General features: G+C 52.0%; 1 protein-coding gene across 1 annotated transcript in view; it reads right to left on the reverse strand.

Moving 5' to 3' along the window:
- Positions 1-1,859: 1,859 nt before the first annotated feature.
- Positions 1,860-16,123, reverse strand: part of LOC120992224 (myosin-IIIa-like) — a 73,491-nt gene continuing 59,227 nt past the window's right edge. The window contains exons 25-30 of the mRNA XM_040421058.1: positions 14,749-14,864; positions 14,013-14,191; positions 3,856-3,945; positions 2,678-2,843; positions 2,383-2,550; positions 1,860-2,209 (exon numbers count right to left, since the gene is read on the reverse strand). Coding sequence (XP_040276992.1) covers positions 2,147-2,209; positions 2,383-2,550; positions 2,678-2,843; positions 3,856-3,945; positions 14,013-14,191; positions 14,749-14,864 — 782 coding nt within the window. The 3' untranslated portion in view covers positions 1,860-2,146. The remainder of the gene's footprint in view (positions 2,210-2,382; positions 2,551-2,677; positions 2,844-3,855; positions 3,946-14,012; positions 14,192-14,748; positions 14,865-16,123) is intronic.

Consider the following 16,123-nt stretch of genomic DNA (forward strand, 5'->3'; position numbering starts at 1 on the left):
CCCTCCAGGAGCAGAGAGCACCATCCATCCTCACCCCCTATCCTATGTGACAAGCCCTCCAGGAGCAGAGAGCACCATCCATCCTCACCCCCTATCCTATGTGACAAGCCGTCCAGGAGCAGAGAGCACCATCCACCCTCACCCCCTATCCTATGTGACAAGCCCTCCAGGAGCAGAGAGCACCATCCATCCTCACCCCCTATCCTATGTGACAAGCCCTCCAGGAGCAGAGAGCACCATCCATCCTCACCCCCTATCCTATGTGACAAGCCCTCCAGGAGCAGAGAGCACCATCCACCCGATCCTATGTGACGAGTCCTCTGGGAGCAGAGAGCACCATCCATCCTCACCCCCTATCCTATGTGACAAGCCCTCCAGGAGCAGAGAGCACCATCCATCCTCACCCCCTATCCTATGTGACAAGCCCTCCAGGAGCAGAGAGCACCATCCATCCTCACCCCCTATCCTATGTGACGAGTCTTCCTGGAGTAGAGAGCACCATCCACCCGATCCTATGTGACGAGTCCTCTGGGAGCAGAGAGCACCATCCATCCTCACCCCCTATCCTATGTGACAAGCCCTCCAGGAGCAGAGAGCACCATCCATCCTCACCCCCTATCCTATGTGACAAGCCCTCCAGGAGCAGAGAGCACCATCCATCCTCACCCCCTATCCTATGTGACGAGTCTTCCGGGAGTAGAGAGCACCATCCACCCGATCCTATGTGACGAGTCCTCTGGGAGCAGAGAGCACCATCCATCCTCACCCCCTATCCTATGTGACAAGCCCTCCAGGAACATAGAGCACCATCCATCCTTAGCCCTTATCCTATGTGACAAGCCCTCCAGGAGCAGAGAGCACCATCCACCCTCACCCCCTATCCTATGTGACAAGCCCTCCAGGAGCAGAGAGCACCATCCATCCTCACCCCCTATCCTATGTGACAAGCCCTCCAGGAGCAGAGAGCACCATCCACCCTCACCCCCTATCCTATGTGACAAGCCCTCCAGGAGCAGAGAGCATCATCCACCCTCACCCCTTATCCTATGTGACAAGCCCTCCAGGAGCAGAGAGCACCATCCATCCTCACCCCCTAGCCTATGTGACGAGTCTTCCGGGAGTAGAGAGCACCATCCACCCGATCCTATGTGACGAGTCCTCTGGGAGCAGAGAGCACCATCCATCCTCACCCCCTATCCTATGTGACAAGCCCTCCAGGAACATAGAGCACCATCCATCCTTAGCCCCCATTGTATGTGACGAGTCCTCTGGGAGAAGAGAACACCATCCACCCCAATCCTATGTGATGAGTCCTCTGGGAGCAGAGAGAACCATCCACCCCTATGCCCCATCCTATGTGACAAGTCCTCTAGAAGCAGAGAGCAACATCTATCCTCACCCCCTATCCTAGGTGACAAGACCTCCAGGAGCAGAGAACACCCCCTTCCCCCCATCCTATGTGACAAGTCCTCTAGGAGCAAAGAGCACCATCAACCCCTATGCCCATTCTATTTGACAAGCCCTCCAGCAGCAGTGAGCACAATTCAACCCCCCCTATCCCATGTGAGGAGTCCTCCGGGAGCAGAAAGCACCATACACCCCCATCCTATGTGACGAGACTTCTGGGAGTAGAGAGTACCATCCACCCCCATCCTATGTGACAAGTCCTCCAGCAGCAGAGAGCACCATCCAACCCTCCCCCCCATTCCGTGTGAGGAGTCCCCCCGGGAGCAGAAAGTACCATCCACCCCCATCCTATGTGACGAGTCCTCTGGGAGCAAAGAGCACCATCCACCCCTAAACCCCATCCTATGTGACGAGTCCTCCAGGAGCAGAGAGCACCCACCTCCGATGTGACATCTCATTACTTTATTATGACATTTACACCTTCAAGAGAAAAAACTAGAAATCACAGAATCCAGAATAACGGAGTCTTGACCCACCAAGAGGCGGCGGGGCATACAGAGAACCACAGTCCCGGCCACGAGAAGGGGTCCTCTGCGTCCACCACTCATAGGGGCTGGGTTATGGCAGAACAGGGCTCATCCAGTGCTGGTCTCAGGGCAGCAGAAGTCAGCCCCCTCCCCCCTAACTAGGGAAGCATATGGTTCTGTTGGCTCCTCGGCTCGCTGGGACGCTCGGCCCGTTACGTTGCAGATGGTCTGCGCTCTTCTGCTTCACAACTATTGGTCATATGAATAGGAGAAGCCTGGAGAGAAGACACAGCATTAGGCACCCGTCCAATCATTACAGGCTGAGCCCCAATTGACGAGATCCAGGGAAATAGTAAAGAACACCTGAGAGCAGTGACCAAATGCAATGACATCAGATGACATCACAAGAGGACAGCAGAGACCTCCACCAGTAATGAGAAACCCCCACCTGCTGGATCTCACGCATGGCTCTGCGGATTGACTTGTGGTAATGATGTGGAAACTTCACTGACTCCAAGACCCCCGACGACTCAGGAGAGCACCCGTTCTCATCTCCCAGAGAGAGCGTCCTGCTCAGAAACGACAGCTCCGCATAGTCAGGCTCCCAGGTTGTCATCTAGTGTGTAAGATAGACTGTGAGCTCCTGGGGTCAGGGATGATGGGAGTGATACATTGTGTGTGATAGGGAGATTATATTGTGATCTCATGGGGGAGGTTGATGATGCTCGGCTCTGTCCTCTCACCTTCCCACACGGTTCTCTCAGGATTTCTCCGTACGGCTGGATCCCGATTCTTTGGTGGAATTTCACTAGAGTGATGAGTGAGGTGTGAGCGCGCTCCTCGCCGAGGATGACGTAACAGCCATTGGAGAGCACGTCCACCATGTAATGGCGGCACCGGGAGGGCGATCTACTAGGAGACACAGCAGCACAGAGGATTATACATAGTGCAGTGCACAAAGAATGAATATTATCTAATGCAATGTGCATGGAGCCTTAACTACAGAGCCCAGCGTGGGTGGAGCCTCTACTACAGAGCCCAGCGTGGGCGGAGCCTCTACTACAGAGCGCAGCGTGGGCGGAGCCTCTACTACAGAGCGCAGCATGGGCGGAGCCTCTACTACAGAGCGCAGCATGGGCGGAGCCTCTACTACAGCGCGCAGCATGGGCGGAGCCTCTACTACAGCGCGCAGCATGGGCGGAGCCTCTACTACAGCGCGCAGCATGGGCGGAGCCTCTACTACAGCGCGCAGCATGGGCGGAGCCTCTACTACAGCGCGCAGCATGGGCGGAGCCTCTACTACAGCGCGCAGCATGGGCGGAGCCTCTACTACAGCGCGCAGCATGGGCGGAGCCTCTACTACAGCGCGCAGCATGGGCGGAGCCTCTACTACAGCGCGCAGCATGGGCGGAGCCTCTACTACAGAGCGCAGCATGGGCGGAGCCTCTACTACAGAGCGCAGCATGGGTGGAGCCTCTACTACAGCGCGCAGCATGGGCGGAGCCTCTACTACAGCGCTCACTGTGGGCGGAGCCTCTACTACAGCGCTCACTGTGGGCGGAGCCTCTACTACAGAACCCAGCGTGGGCGGAGCCTCTACTACAGCGCGCAGCTTGGGCGGAGCCTCTACTACAGAGCCCAGCGTGGGCGGAGCCTCTACTACAGAGCGCAGAATGGGCGGGGCCTCTACTACAGCGCGCAGCATGGGCGGAGCCTCTACTACAGCGCGCAGCATGGGCGGAGCCTCTACTACAGCGCGCAGCATGGGCGGAGCCTCTACTACAGCGCTCACTGTGGGCGGAGCCTCTACTACAGCGCTCACTGTGGGCGGAGCCTCTACTACAGCGCGCGTGGGCGGAGCCTCTACTACAGCGCGCAGTGTACACAGTCCTGCCCTGGTCTCTGTACGGACAGCACTCACTTGTAGCTCAGGATGTATCCCGCTCGGGTCTGGCTGATTCGGACGAGGAAATCTCCAGGTTCTTTATCTGTCAGAAGATTCTCCGCGTCCCTACAAAGTGCAAGGTAACAGTAAAGTGTGAACTGCGTCACAATCCACCGGCTCGGGAGAGGATCTATTAACAGTCACAACATCCCATTACACTCAAGAGGTCACTCTCCGTCTGCTCAATGGATAATCCATTGATTGTTAGTAGGGATAAGCGAGTCCGATTTACACGCATGTTTGACAGCGTTATCAAACACTGTGTTCAATATCACACTGCTCCATCATGTGTGTTCTTTATCGTATTCCAAAGCTTCCAAAAATTGACCCTTATTGGGGGCAGATATCTACCAGTGTTCATACACACACGGTTGTATCGGAAGAAACGGTGGCTTGTTCTGAACAAGCGCCCTAGAATTATAGGAGCAGCAGAATATTAGTGCAGAACCTCATGGGCAAGTACACTGGAAGCTGGAGAAGACAGTACACCAAAGAAAACTGGGCCCGATCTGCCACTGTTCAGGAGGTCAGGAAGCAAACCGTGGAAGCTCTTGCTCTTCTGCCAGATGTCCCTTGTTGCATCAGCAGGAGTGACTGCTTTAATATAAATATCAGGGGATGACATTGTTGATGCGGCTGTTGTCCATACTGAAATCTGGTGGCCTCTTCAAAGCTGAGCTGACGGCCTAATCTCAAAACACTTGATCCCTGCTGCTGAGAAAGGACGCACCCCCCCCCCCCCCCGAGCTGCCACATAAAGAATGCACCCCCCCCCGAGCTGCAGCAGAAAGGACGCACCCTTTCCGAGCTGCAGCAGAAAGGACGCCCCCCGAGCTGCCGCAGAAAGGACACCCCCCCCGAGCTGCCGCAGAAAGGACACCCCCCCGAGCTGCCGCAAAAAGGACGCACCCCCCGAGCTACAACAGAAAGGACGCACCCCCCGAGCTACAGCAGAAAGGACGCACCCCCCGAGCTACAGCAGAAAGTGATGCCCTCCTTATTATATATACACAGACGGGCACAGTACCCGTGTCACAGGGGAGACGAGCGTCCGATAAGAATGATCGCCATGGGGGGGAGGGTCCAGTGTGGAGTTTATACGGATGAATCCCATCTTAGTGCAGGTTACACATAGATACAACATGAATATATATATCTACATAATGTGTGAGCGGCAGAAACCCTTTCATTTGTAACAAAATCCTGCAAGGGGACAGCAGGGCGCTCATTGGGCCCTGCAGTTATATCCGCAGGAATCCGGTCCCAGCGATCGCGCACCTTGGAGCATCTGATTAGAATGCACCACCGCTCCATCCGGCAGAAGAGGGAAACCCCTGGAATACCCCTTTAAGGGGTCACGCACATGACTGATAACTGGATTTTTTTAAATAGTTTTCATTTGTTTTAGGAAAAAAACAAAAAACGGAACTTGGACAGAGTCCAATAAAATAATGGCTGGAGAGAAATGTCCACCTGGGACCACACGACCACCCAAGCCTGGCCGAGGACTGACTACCACACACAGCGACTGGGACGCAGAGCAATATGTCAGGGCGGGGCCGCTATTCTGAGCAAAATAGGATTTTTATGATAAATAGCTCAACAGATCTGAAAAAAGTGTGAATGGAACCCAGCGGGCATCAAAATATATACCGACCCCGACCATGGATGCATCATAACAGGTTCAGGACAAAAAAGGCTGGCTCCTGCGCAGAAAATAAGAGTACTGTCTCTTTAAAAGCTGTGTGTGTATGTATGTGCCGTGTATGGCGTGTACATGTGTGTGTGTGTGTATGGCGTGTGTCTGTGTGTGTATGTATGTGCCGTGTATGGCGTGTGTCTGTGTGTGTATGTATGTGCCATGTATGGCGTGTGTCTATGTGTGTGTGTATGTATGGCGTGTGTCTATGTGTGTGTATGACATGTGCATGTGTGTGTGTATGGCGTGTGCATGTGTGTATGGCGTGTGTCTGTGTGTGTATAGCGTGTGTCTATGTGTGTGTCTATGGCGTGTGTATGGCGTGTCTATGTGTGTATGACATGTGTCTATGTGTGTATGACATGTGTATGTGTGTGTATGACATGTGTATGTGTGTATGGCGTGTGCATGTGTATGGCGTGTGTCTGTGCGGTGTACGGCGTGTGTGTCTATGTGCAGTGTATGGCGTGGGTCTATGTGCGGTGTATGGCGTGTGTCTATGTGTGTGTATGGCGTGTGTCTATGTGTGTGTATGGCGTGTGTCTATGTGTGTGTATGGCGTGTGTCTATGTGTGTGTATATGGCGTGTGTATGTGTGTGTATATGGCGTGTGTATGTGTGTGTATGTCGTGTGTATATGGCGTGTGTATGTGTGTATATGGCGTGTGTATGTGTGTATGTCATGTGTATGTGTGTATATGGCGTGTGTATGTGTGTATATGGCGTGTGTATGTGTGTATATGGCGTGTGTATGGTGTGTGCATGTGTGTGTATGTGCGGTGTATGGTGTGTGTCTATGGTGTGTGTGTATGGCGTGTGTATGTATGGCGTGTGTGTGTATGACGTGTGTATGGCGTGTGTGTGTATGTGTATGGTGTGTATGTGTATGTGCGGTGTATGGTGTGTGTCTATGTGTGTGTGTGTGTATATGGCGTGTGTGTGTGTATGTATGTGCGGTGTATGGCGTGTGTCTATGTGTGTGTTTAAGGCGTATGTGTGTATGACGTGGGTCCGTGTGTGTATGTGCGGTGTATGGTGTGTGTCTATGTATGTGTGTGTATGTATGTGCGGTGTATGGCGTGTGTCTATGTGTGTGTGTGTATGTATGTGCGGTGTATGGCGTGTGTCTATGTGTGTGTGTGTATGTATGTGCGGTGTATGGCGTGTGTCTATGTGTGTTTATGTATGTGGTGTATGGCGTGTGTCCATGTGTGTGTGTGTATGTATGTGCGGTGTATGGCGTGTGTCTATGTGTGTTTATGTATGTGGTGTATGGCGTGTGTCCATGTGTGTGTGTGTGTGTATGTATGTGCGGTGTATGGTGTGTGTCTATGTATGTGTGTGTATGTATGTGCGGTGTATGGCGTGTGTCTATGTGTGTGTATGTATGTGCGGTGTATGGCGTGTGTCCATGTGTGTGTGTGTGTGTATGTATGTGCGGTGTATGGCGTGTGTCTATGTGTGTGTATGTATGTGCGGTGTATGGCGTGTGTCTATGTGTGTGTATGTATGTGCGGTGTATGGCGTGTGTCCATGTGTGTGTGTGTGTGTATGTATGTGCGGTGTATGGCGTGTGTCTATGTGTGTGTATGTATGTGCGGTGTATGGCGTGTGTCTGTGCGGTGTATGGCGTGTGTCCATGTGTGTATTGTGACACAGAGGTTTTATCTGGGAAAACAGGTATTGTCCTCCCAGCGTGTGCTGCTGATGTACAGCCCGGTGAGGTCGAATACTGGACTGGATTTTAAGTGCTGGTCTGGGTTTTAGCAGCACCTGGCTGTCCTTAAAGAGGCAGCTGGGCTCAGAAGCCGGGTCTCTGTGCTGGGATCTGGCAGCCTGGTGTCTGGAGGAAGGTGTGAAAACCGGTTGGTGCTGCTGTCAGCAAGGACTCCGAGGCAGAAGTGCCGCATGATGTGAATTACCACCAACACCACAAGGTGACACTTTTCTTGTTTTGTCACTTGCCTAAAGTGTGAATAAAACACTGAACGGTTTGATCCAAAGAACTTGTTGTTGCCTCCGTACTGCGTCCGCTAATCCTGTCTACCAGAGCGAAACCCCACAGTATATATATATACACAGCGTATATATCTATACACACACATGGCCCAAGCCCACACTCACAGTAACTGCCCCTATCCTGTCCCTAATGACAACCCGTTAATCCTGTCTAAAGTCTCACCTTCATGTCCCTGCAGGAACCTGGTATGGCGGTAGTATAGTGTACATATATACATAGCTCCACCCTGTAGCTGCCCCTATGCTGTCCCTAGTTCCCGTTAATTCTACCTACCTAAGGTATCACCTTCATGTCCCTGCAGGAACCTGGTATGGCGGTAGTATAGTGTACATATACACATAGCTCCACCCTGTAGTTGCCCCTATGCTGTCCCTAGTTCCCGTTAATTCTACCTACCTAAGGTATCATCTTCATGTCCCTGCAGGAACCTGGTATGGCGGTAGTATGGTGTACATATACACATAGCTCCACCCTGTAGCTGCCCCTAGTTCCCGTTAATTCTACCTACCTAAGGTATCACCTTTATGTCCCTGCAGGAACCTGGTATGGCGGTAGTATGGTGTACATATACACATAGCTCCACCCTGTAGCTGCCCCTAGTTCCCGTTAATTCTACCTACCTAAGGTATCATCTTCATGTCCCTGCAGGAACCTGGTATGGCGGTAGTATAGTGTACATATACACATAGATCCACCCTGTAGTTGCCCCTATGCTGTCCCTAGTTCCTGTTAATTCTACCTACCTAAGGTATCATCTTCATGTCCCTGCAGGAACCTGGTATGGCGGTAGTATAGTGTACATATACACATAGCTCCACCCTGTAGCTGCCCCTATGCTGTCCCTAGTTCCCGTTAATTCTACCTACCTAAGGTATCACCTTCATGTCCCTGCAGGAACCTGGTATGGCGGTAGTATAGTGTACATATACACATAGCTCCACCCTGTAGTTGCCCCTATGCTGTCCCTGGTTCCTGTTAATTCTACCTACCTAAGGTATCATCTTCATGTCCCTGCAGGAACCTGGTATGGCGGTAGTATAGTGTACATATACACATAGCTCCACCCTGTAGTTGCCCCTATGCTGTCCCTAGTTCCCGTTAATTCTACCTACCTAAGGTATCACCTTCATGTCCCTGCAGGAACCTGGTATGGCGGTAGTATAGTGTACATATATACATAGCTCCACCCTGTAGCTGCCCCTATGCTGTCCCTAGTTCCTGTTAATTCTACCTACCTAAGGTATCACCTTTATGTCCCTGCAGGAACCTGGTATGGCGGTAGTATGGTGTACATATACACATAGCTCCACCCTGTAGCTGCCCCTAGTTCCCGTTAATTCTACCTACCTAAGGTATCACCTTTATGTCCCTGCAGGAACCTGGTATGGCGGTAGTATGGTGTACATATACACATAGCTCCACCCTGTAGCTGCCCCTAGTTCCCGTTAATTCTACCTACCTAAGGTATCATCTTCATGTCCCTGCAGGAACCTGGTATGGCGGTAGTATAGTGTACATATACACATAGCTCCACCCTGTAGTTGCCCCTATGCTGTCCCTAGTTCCCGTTAATTCTACCTACCTAAGGTATCATCTTCATGTCCCTGCAGGAACCTGGTATGGCGGTAGTATGGTGTACATATACACATAGCTCCACCCTGTAGCTGCCCCTAGTTCCCGTTAATTCTACCTACCTAAGGTATCACCTTTATGTCCCTGCAGGAACCTGGTATGGCGGTAGTATGGTGTACATATATACATAGCTCCACCCTGTAGCTGCCCCTAGTTCCCGTTAATTCTACCTACCTAAGGTATCATCTTCATGTCCCTGCAGGAACCTGGTATGGCGGTAGTATAGTGTACATATACACATAGCTCCACCCTGTAGCTGCCCCAATGCTGTCCCTAGTTCCCGTTAATTCTACCTACCTAAGGTATCACCTTCATGTCCCTGCAGGAACCTGGTATGGCGGTAGTATGGTGTACATATACACATAGCTCCACCCTGTAGCTGCCCCTAGTTCCCGTTAATTCTACCTACCTAAGGTATCACCTTCATGTCCCTGCAGGAACCTGGTATGGCGGTAGTATAGTGTACATATATACATAGCTCCACCCTGTAGCTGCCCCTATGCTGTCCCTAGTTCCCGTTAATTCTACCTACCTAAGGTATCACCTTCATGTCCCTGCAGGAACCTGGTATGGCGGTAGTTTAGTGTACATATACACATAGCTCCACCCTGTAGTTGCCCCTATGCTGTCCCTAGTTCCTGTTAATTCTACCTACCTAAGGTATCATCTTCATGTCCCTGCAGGAACCTGGTATGGCGGTAGTATGGTGTACATATACACATAGCTCCACCCTGTAGCTGCCCCTAGTTCCTGTTAATTCTACCTACCTAAGGTATCACCTTTATGTCCCTGCAGGAACCTGGTATGGCGGTAGTATGGTGTACATATACACATAGCTCCACCCTGTAGCTGCCCCTAGTTCCCGTTAATTCTACCTACCTAAGGTATCATCTTCATGTCCCTGCAGGAACCTGGTATGGCGGTAGTATAGTGTACATATACACATAGCTCCACCCTGTAGCTGCCCCTATGCTGTCCCTAGTTCCTGTTAATTCTACCTACCTAAGGTATCACCTTCATGTCCCTGCAGGAACCTGGTATGGCGGTAGTACAGTGTACATATACACATAGCTCCACCCTGTAGTTGCCCCTATGCTGTCCCTAGTTCCCGTTAATTCTACCTACCTAAGGTATCATCTTCATGTCCCTGCAGGAACCTGGTATGGCGGTAGTACAGTGTACATATACACATAGCTCCACCCTGTAGCTGCCCCTATGCTGTCCCTAGTTCCCGTTAATTCTACCTACCTAAGGTATCACCTTCATGTCCCTGCAGGAACCTGGTATGGCGGTAGTATAGTGTACATATACACATAGCTCCACCCTGTAGTTGCCCCTATGCTGTCCCTGGTTCCTGTTAATTCTACCTACCTAAGGTATCATCTTCATGTCCCTGCAGGAACCTGGTATGGCGGTAGTATAGTGTACATATACACATAGCTCCACCCTGTAGTTGCCCCTATGCTGTCCCTAGTTCCTGTTAATTCTACCTACCTAAGGTATCACCTTTATGTCCCTGCAGGAACCTGGTATGGCGGTAGTATGGTGTACATATACACATAGCTCCACCCTGTAGCTGCCCCTAGTTCCCGTTAATTCTACCTACCTAAGGTATCACCTTTATGTCCCTGCAGGAACCTGGTATGGCGGTAGTATGGTGTACATATACACATAGCTCCACCCTGTAGCTGCCCCTAGTTCCCGTTAATTCTACCTACCTAAGGTATCATCTTCATGTCCCTGCAGGAACCTGGTATGGCGGTAGTATAGTGTACATATACACATAGATCCACCCTGTAGCTGCCCCTATGCTGTCCCTAGTTCCCGTTAATTCTACCTACCTAAGGTATCATCTTCATGTCCCTGCAGGAACCTGGTATGGCGGTAGTATGGTGTACATATACACATAGCTCCACCCTGTAGCTGCCCCTAGTTCCCGTTAATTCTACCTACCTAAGGTATCACCTTTATGTCCCTGCAGGAACCTGGTATGGCGGTAGTATGGTGTACATATATACATAGCTCCACCCTGTAGCTGCCCCTAGTTCCCGTTAATTCTACCTACCTAAGGTATCACCTTCATGTCCCTGCAGGAACCTGGTATGGCGGTAGTATGGTGTACATATACACATAGCTCCACCCTGTAGCTGCCCCTAGTTCCCGTTAATTCTACCTACCTAAGGTATCACCTTCATGTCCCTGCAGGAACCTGGTATGGCGGTAGTATATTGTACATATACACATAGCTCCACCTTGTAGCTGCCCCTATGCTGTCACTAGTTCCCGTTAATTCTACCTACCTAAGGTATCATCTTCATGTCCCTGCAGGAACCTGGTATGGCGGTAGTATAGTGTACATATATACATAGCTCCACCCTGTAGCTGCCCCTATGCTGTCCCTAGTTCCCGTTAATTCTACCTACCTAAGGTATCACCTTCATGTCCCTGCAGGAACCTGGTATGGCGGTAGTATGGTGTACATATATACATAGCTCCACCCTGTAGTTGCCCCTATGCTGTCCCTAGTTCCTGTTAATTCTACCTACCTAAGGTATCACCTTCATGTCCCTGCAGGAACCTGGTATGGCGGTAGTACAGTGTACATATACACATAGCTCCACCCTGTAGCTGCCCCAATGCTGTCCCTAGTTCCCGTTAATTCTACCTACCTAAGGTATCACCTTCATGTCCCTGCAGGAACCTGGTATGGCGGTAGTATGGTGTACATATACACATAGCTCCACCCTGTAGCTGCCCCTATGCTGTCCCTAGTTCCCGTTAATTCTACCTACCTAAGGTATCACCTTCATGTCCCTGCAGGAACCTGGTATGGCGGTAGTATGGTGTACATATATACATAGCTCCACCCTGTAGTTGCCCCTATGCTGTCCCTAGTTCCTGTTAATTCTACCTACCTAAGGTATCACCTTCATGTCCCTGCAGGAACCTGGTATGGCGGTAGTACAGTGTACATATACACATAGCTCCACCCTGTAGCTGCCCCAATGCTGTCCCTAGTTCCCGTTAATTCTACCTACCTAAGGTATCATCTTCATGTCCCTGCAGGAACCTGGTATGGCGGTAGTATAGTGTACATATACACATAGCTCCACCCTGTAGCTGCCCCAATGCTGTCCCTAGTTCCCGTTAATTCTACCTACCTAAGGTATCACCTTCATGTCCCTGCAGGAACCTGGTATGGCGGTAGTACAGTGTACATATACACATAGCTCCACCCTGTAGCTGCCCCAATGCTGTCCCTAGTTCCCGTTAATTCTACCTACCTAAGGTATCACCTTCATGTCCCTGCAGGAACCTGGTATGGCGGTAGTATAGTGTACATATACACATAGCTCCACCTTGTAGCTGCCCCTATGCTGTCACTAGTTCCCGTTAATTCTACCTACCTAAGGTATCATCTTCATGTCCCTGCAGGAACCTGGTATGGCGGTAGTATAGTGTACATATATACATAGCTCCACCCTGTAGCTGCCCCTATGCTGTCCCTAGTTCCCGTTAATTCTACCTACCTAAGGTATCACCTTCATGTCCCTGCAGGAACCTGGTATGGCGGTAGTATAGTGTACATATACACATAGCTCCACCCTGTAGCTGCCCCTATGCTGTCCCTAGTTCCTGTTAATTCTACCTACCTAAGGTATCATCTTCATGTCCCTGCAGGAACCTGGTATGGCGGTAGTATGGTGTACATATACACATAGCTCCACCCTGTAGCTGCCCCTAGTTCCTGTTAATTCTACCTACCTAAGGTATCACCTTTATGTCCCTGCAGGAACCTGGTATGGCGGTAGTATGGTGTACATATACACATAGCTCCACCCTGTAGCTGCCCCTAGTTCCCGTTAATTCTACCTACCTAAGGTATCATCTTCATGTCCCTGCAGGAACCTGGTATGGCGGTAGTATAGTGTACATATACACATAGCTCCACCCTGTAGCTGCCCCTATGCTGTCCCTAGTTCCTGTTAATTCTACCTACCTAAGGTATCACCTTCATGTCCCTGCAGGAACCTGGTATGGCGGTAGTACAGTGTACATATACACATAGCTCCACCCTGTAGCTGTCACTAGTTCCCGTTAATTCTACCTACCTAAGGTATCACCTTCATGTTCCTGCAGGAACCTGGTATGGCGGTAGTACAGTGTACATATATACATAGCTCCACCCTGTAGCTGTCACTAGTTCCCGTTAATTCTACCTACCTAAGGTATCACCTTCATGTTCCTGCAGGAACCTGGTATGGCGGTAGTACAGTGTACATATACACATAGCTCCACCCTGTAGCTGTCACTAGTTCCCGTTAATTCTACCTACCTAAGGTATCACCTTCATGTTCCTGCAGGAACCTGGTATGGCGGTAGTACAGTGTACATATACACATAGCTCCACCCTGTAGCTGTCACTAGTTCCCGTTAATTCTACCTACCTAAGGTATCACCTTCATGTTCCTGCAGGAACCTGGTATGGCGGTAGTACAGTGTACATATACACATAGCTCCACCCTGTAGCTGCCCCTATGCTGTCCCTAGTTCCCGTTAATTCTACCTACCTAAGGTATCACCTTCATGTCCCTGCAGGAACCTGGTATGGCGGTAGTATGGTGTACATATATACATAGCTCCACCCTGTAGCTGCCCCTAATGATGAAGCCCCGTAACCCCGCCGGAGTCTCCATCATGATGAATCTGATTAGTTCAGACGGGCTCGTCGCTCACAATTGTGAGTCCTACGTCAGTACCCCCCGCGGTGATGGGCGTTACCTGCGAGAGATCATTCCATGCAGCCACGGCGGGAACTCGCCACCGTCCAGCACCTTCTTGGCCTGCGTCTCCTTGAACCACAGCAGGGTTTTCCGCCGCTGCATCTGCTTCTTGGCGCCGTCCTGATGAACGATGGATGGAAGTGGTGGACGCACCGCAGGATTGTCAAATGGGGAAAGCTGCAACCAAACATCATAACATGTACAAGGTGATCAGGAGGAGCGGTAACCCACTGCATTCACCCCATAGATACAGGAGGCCACTTACTGCACTCACCAGTACTACCTCATATTCTCCAGTCACAGCCAGAGCTGCAGCAATTCTGCTGTTACACCATGTATTATGCTCTATTCACACTCAGATCTGCAGTCAGAAGACATGATAAAACTGTACAATTTTACCTGCAGTTCTAGTTGTGATTGGAGTATGACATATGATGTAAGAGCAGAATTTTGACTCGAGCTCTGGATGTGACTGGAGTAGATGACGTGAGGGTGGACGGGAGGATCAGTAAACCAGTAACATTCAGTCCCTCAGCAGTGACATCTGCAGATGGTGGAGCCAGGACCAATTTGGTGGTGATAACGGAGGTGAAGGCAGCAGGTTCCCTCGGGAAGATAACAGGAATGACCCCGAACCACACACACGACAGAAAGCAGGCGCCCACCGCTGAGCCACTCATCAAAACCCTTTCCATCCCAGACCACAACCTGACACCTGTGTCATGTGAACGTGCCTGCAACAGCCGACTGCGAGGGCGGGGTACCGGAGGCTCCGAGGGGGCGTCACTTAATGTCAGCTTTACAGGAAGTGGTCTTCTCCGAGGTGCAGGCACAGGGCGGGCCACAGCTCCTGAAATAGAGCAATTAGATGCAGGTGTGAGATTACACCCCCGAGCAGCCACATGTTACGTCCCTGGCCCCCGAGCAGCCACATGTTACGTCCCTGCCCCCCCGAGCAGCCACATGTTACGTCCCTGCCCCCCGAGCAGCCATGTTACGTCTCTGCCCCCCCGAGCAGCCATGTTACGTCCCTGCCCCCCCCCCCCCCGAGCAGCCATGTTACGTCCCTGCCCCCCCCCGAGCAGCCACATGTTACGTCCCTGCCCCCGAGCAGCCACATGTTACGTCCCTGCCCCCCGAGCAGCCATGTTACGTCCCTGCCCCCCTGAGCAGCCATGTTACGTCCCTGCCCCCCCCGAGCAGCCATGTTACGTCCCTGCCCCCCCCCCCCGAGCAGCCACATGTTACGTCCCTGCCCCCCGAGCAGCCACATGTTACGTCCCTGCCCCCCGAGCAGCCACATGTTACTTCCCTGCCCCCCGAGCAGCCACATGTTACTTCCCTGCCCCCCGAGCAGCCACATGTTACTTCCCTGCCCCCCGAGCAGCCACATGTTACGTCCCTGCCCCCCGAGCAGCCACATGTTACGTCCCTGCCCCCCGAGCAGCCACATGTTACTTCCCTGCCCCCCGAGCAGCCACATGTTACTTCCCTGCCCCCCGAGCAGCCACATGTTACGTCCCTGCCCCCCGAGCAGCCACATGTTACGTCCCTGCCCCCCGAGCAGCCACATGTTACGTCCCTGCCCCCCGAGCAGCCACATGTTACTTCCCTGCCCCCCGAGCAGCCACATGTTACTTCCCTGCCCCCCGAGCAGCCACATGTTACTTCCCTGCCCCCCGAGCAGCCACATGTTACGTCCCTGCCCCCCGAGCAGCCACATGTTACTTCCCTGCCCCCCGAGCAGCCACGTTACTTCCCTGCCCCCCGAGCAGCCACATGTTACGTCCCTGCCCCCCGAGCAGCCACATGTTACGTCCCTGCCCCCCGAGCAGCCACATGTTACTTCCCTGCCCCCCGAGCAGCCACATGTTACTTCCCTGCCCCCCGAGCAGCCACATGTTACTTCCCTGCCCCCCGAGCAGCCACGTTACGCCACTTGCCCCCGAGCAGCCACATGTGACGCCGCTTCCCCCGATCATTCACATGTTACGCCGCTTCCCCTGAGCAGCCACGTTACGCTACTCCCCTGCGAACAGCCACGTGTGACGCCGCTTCCCCTGAGCAGCCATGTTACGCCGCTTTCCCCCCGAGCAGCCGCATGTTAAG

This window comes from Bufo bufo, chromosome 2, assembly GCF_905171765.1.
Source record: "Bufo bufo chromosome 2, aBufBuf1.1, whole genome shotgun sequence".
NCBI classification, from domain to species: Eukaryota; Metazoa; Chordata; class Amphibia; order Anura; family Bufonidae; genus Bufo; species Bufo bufo.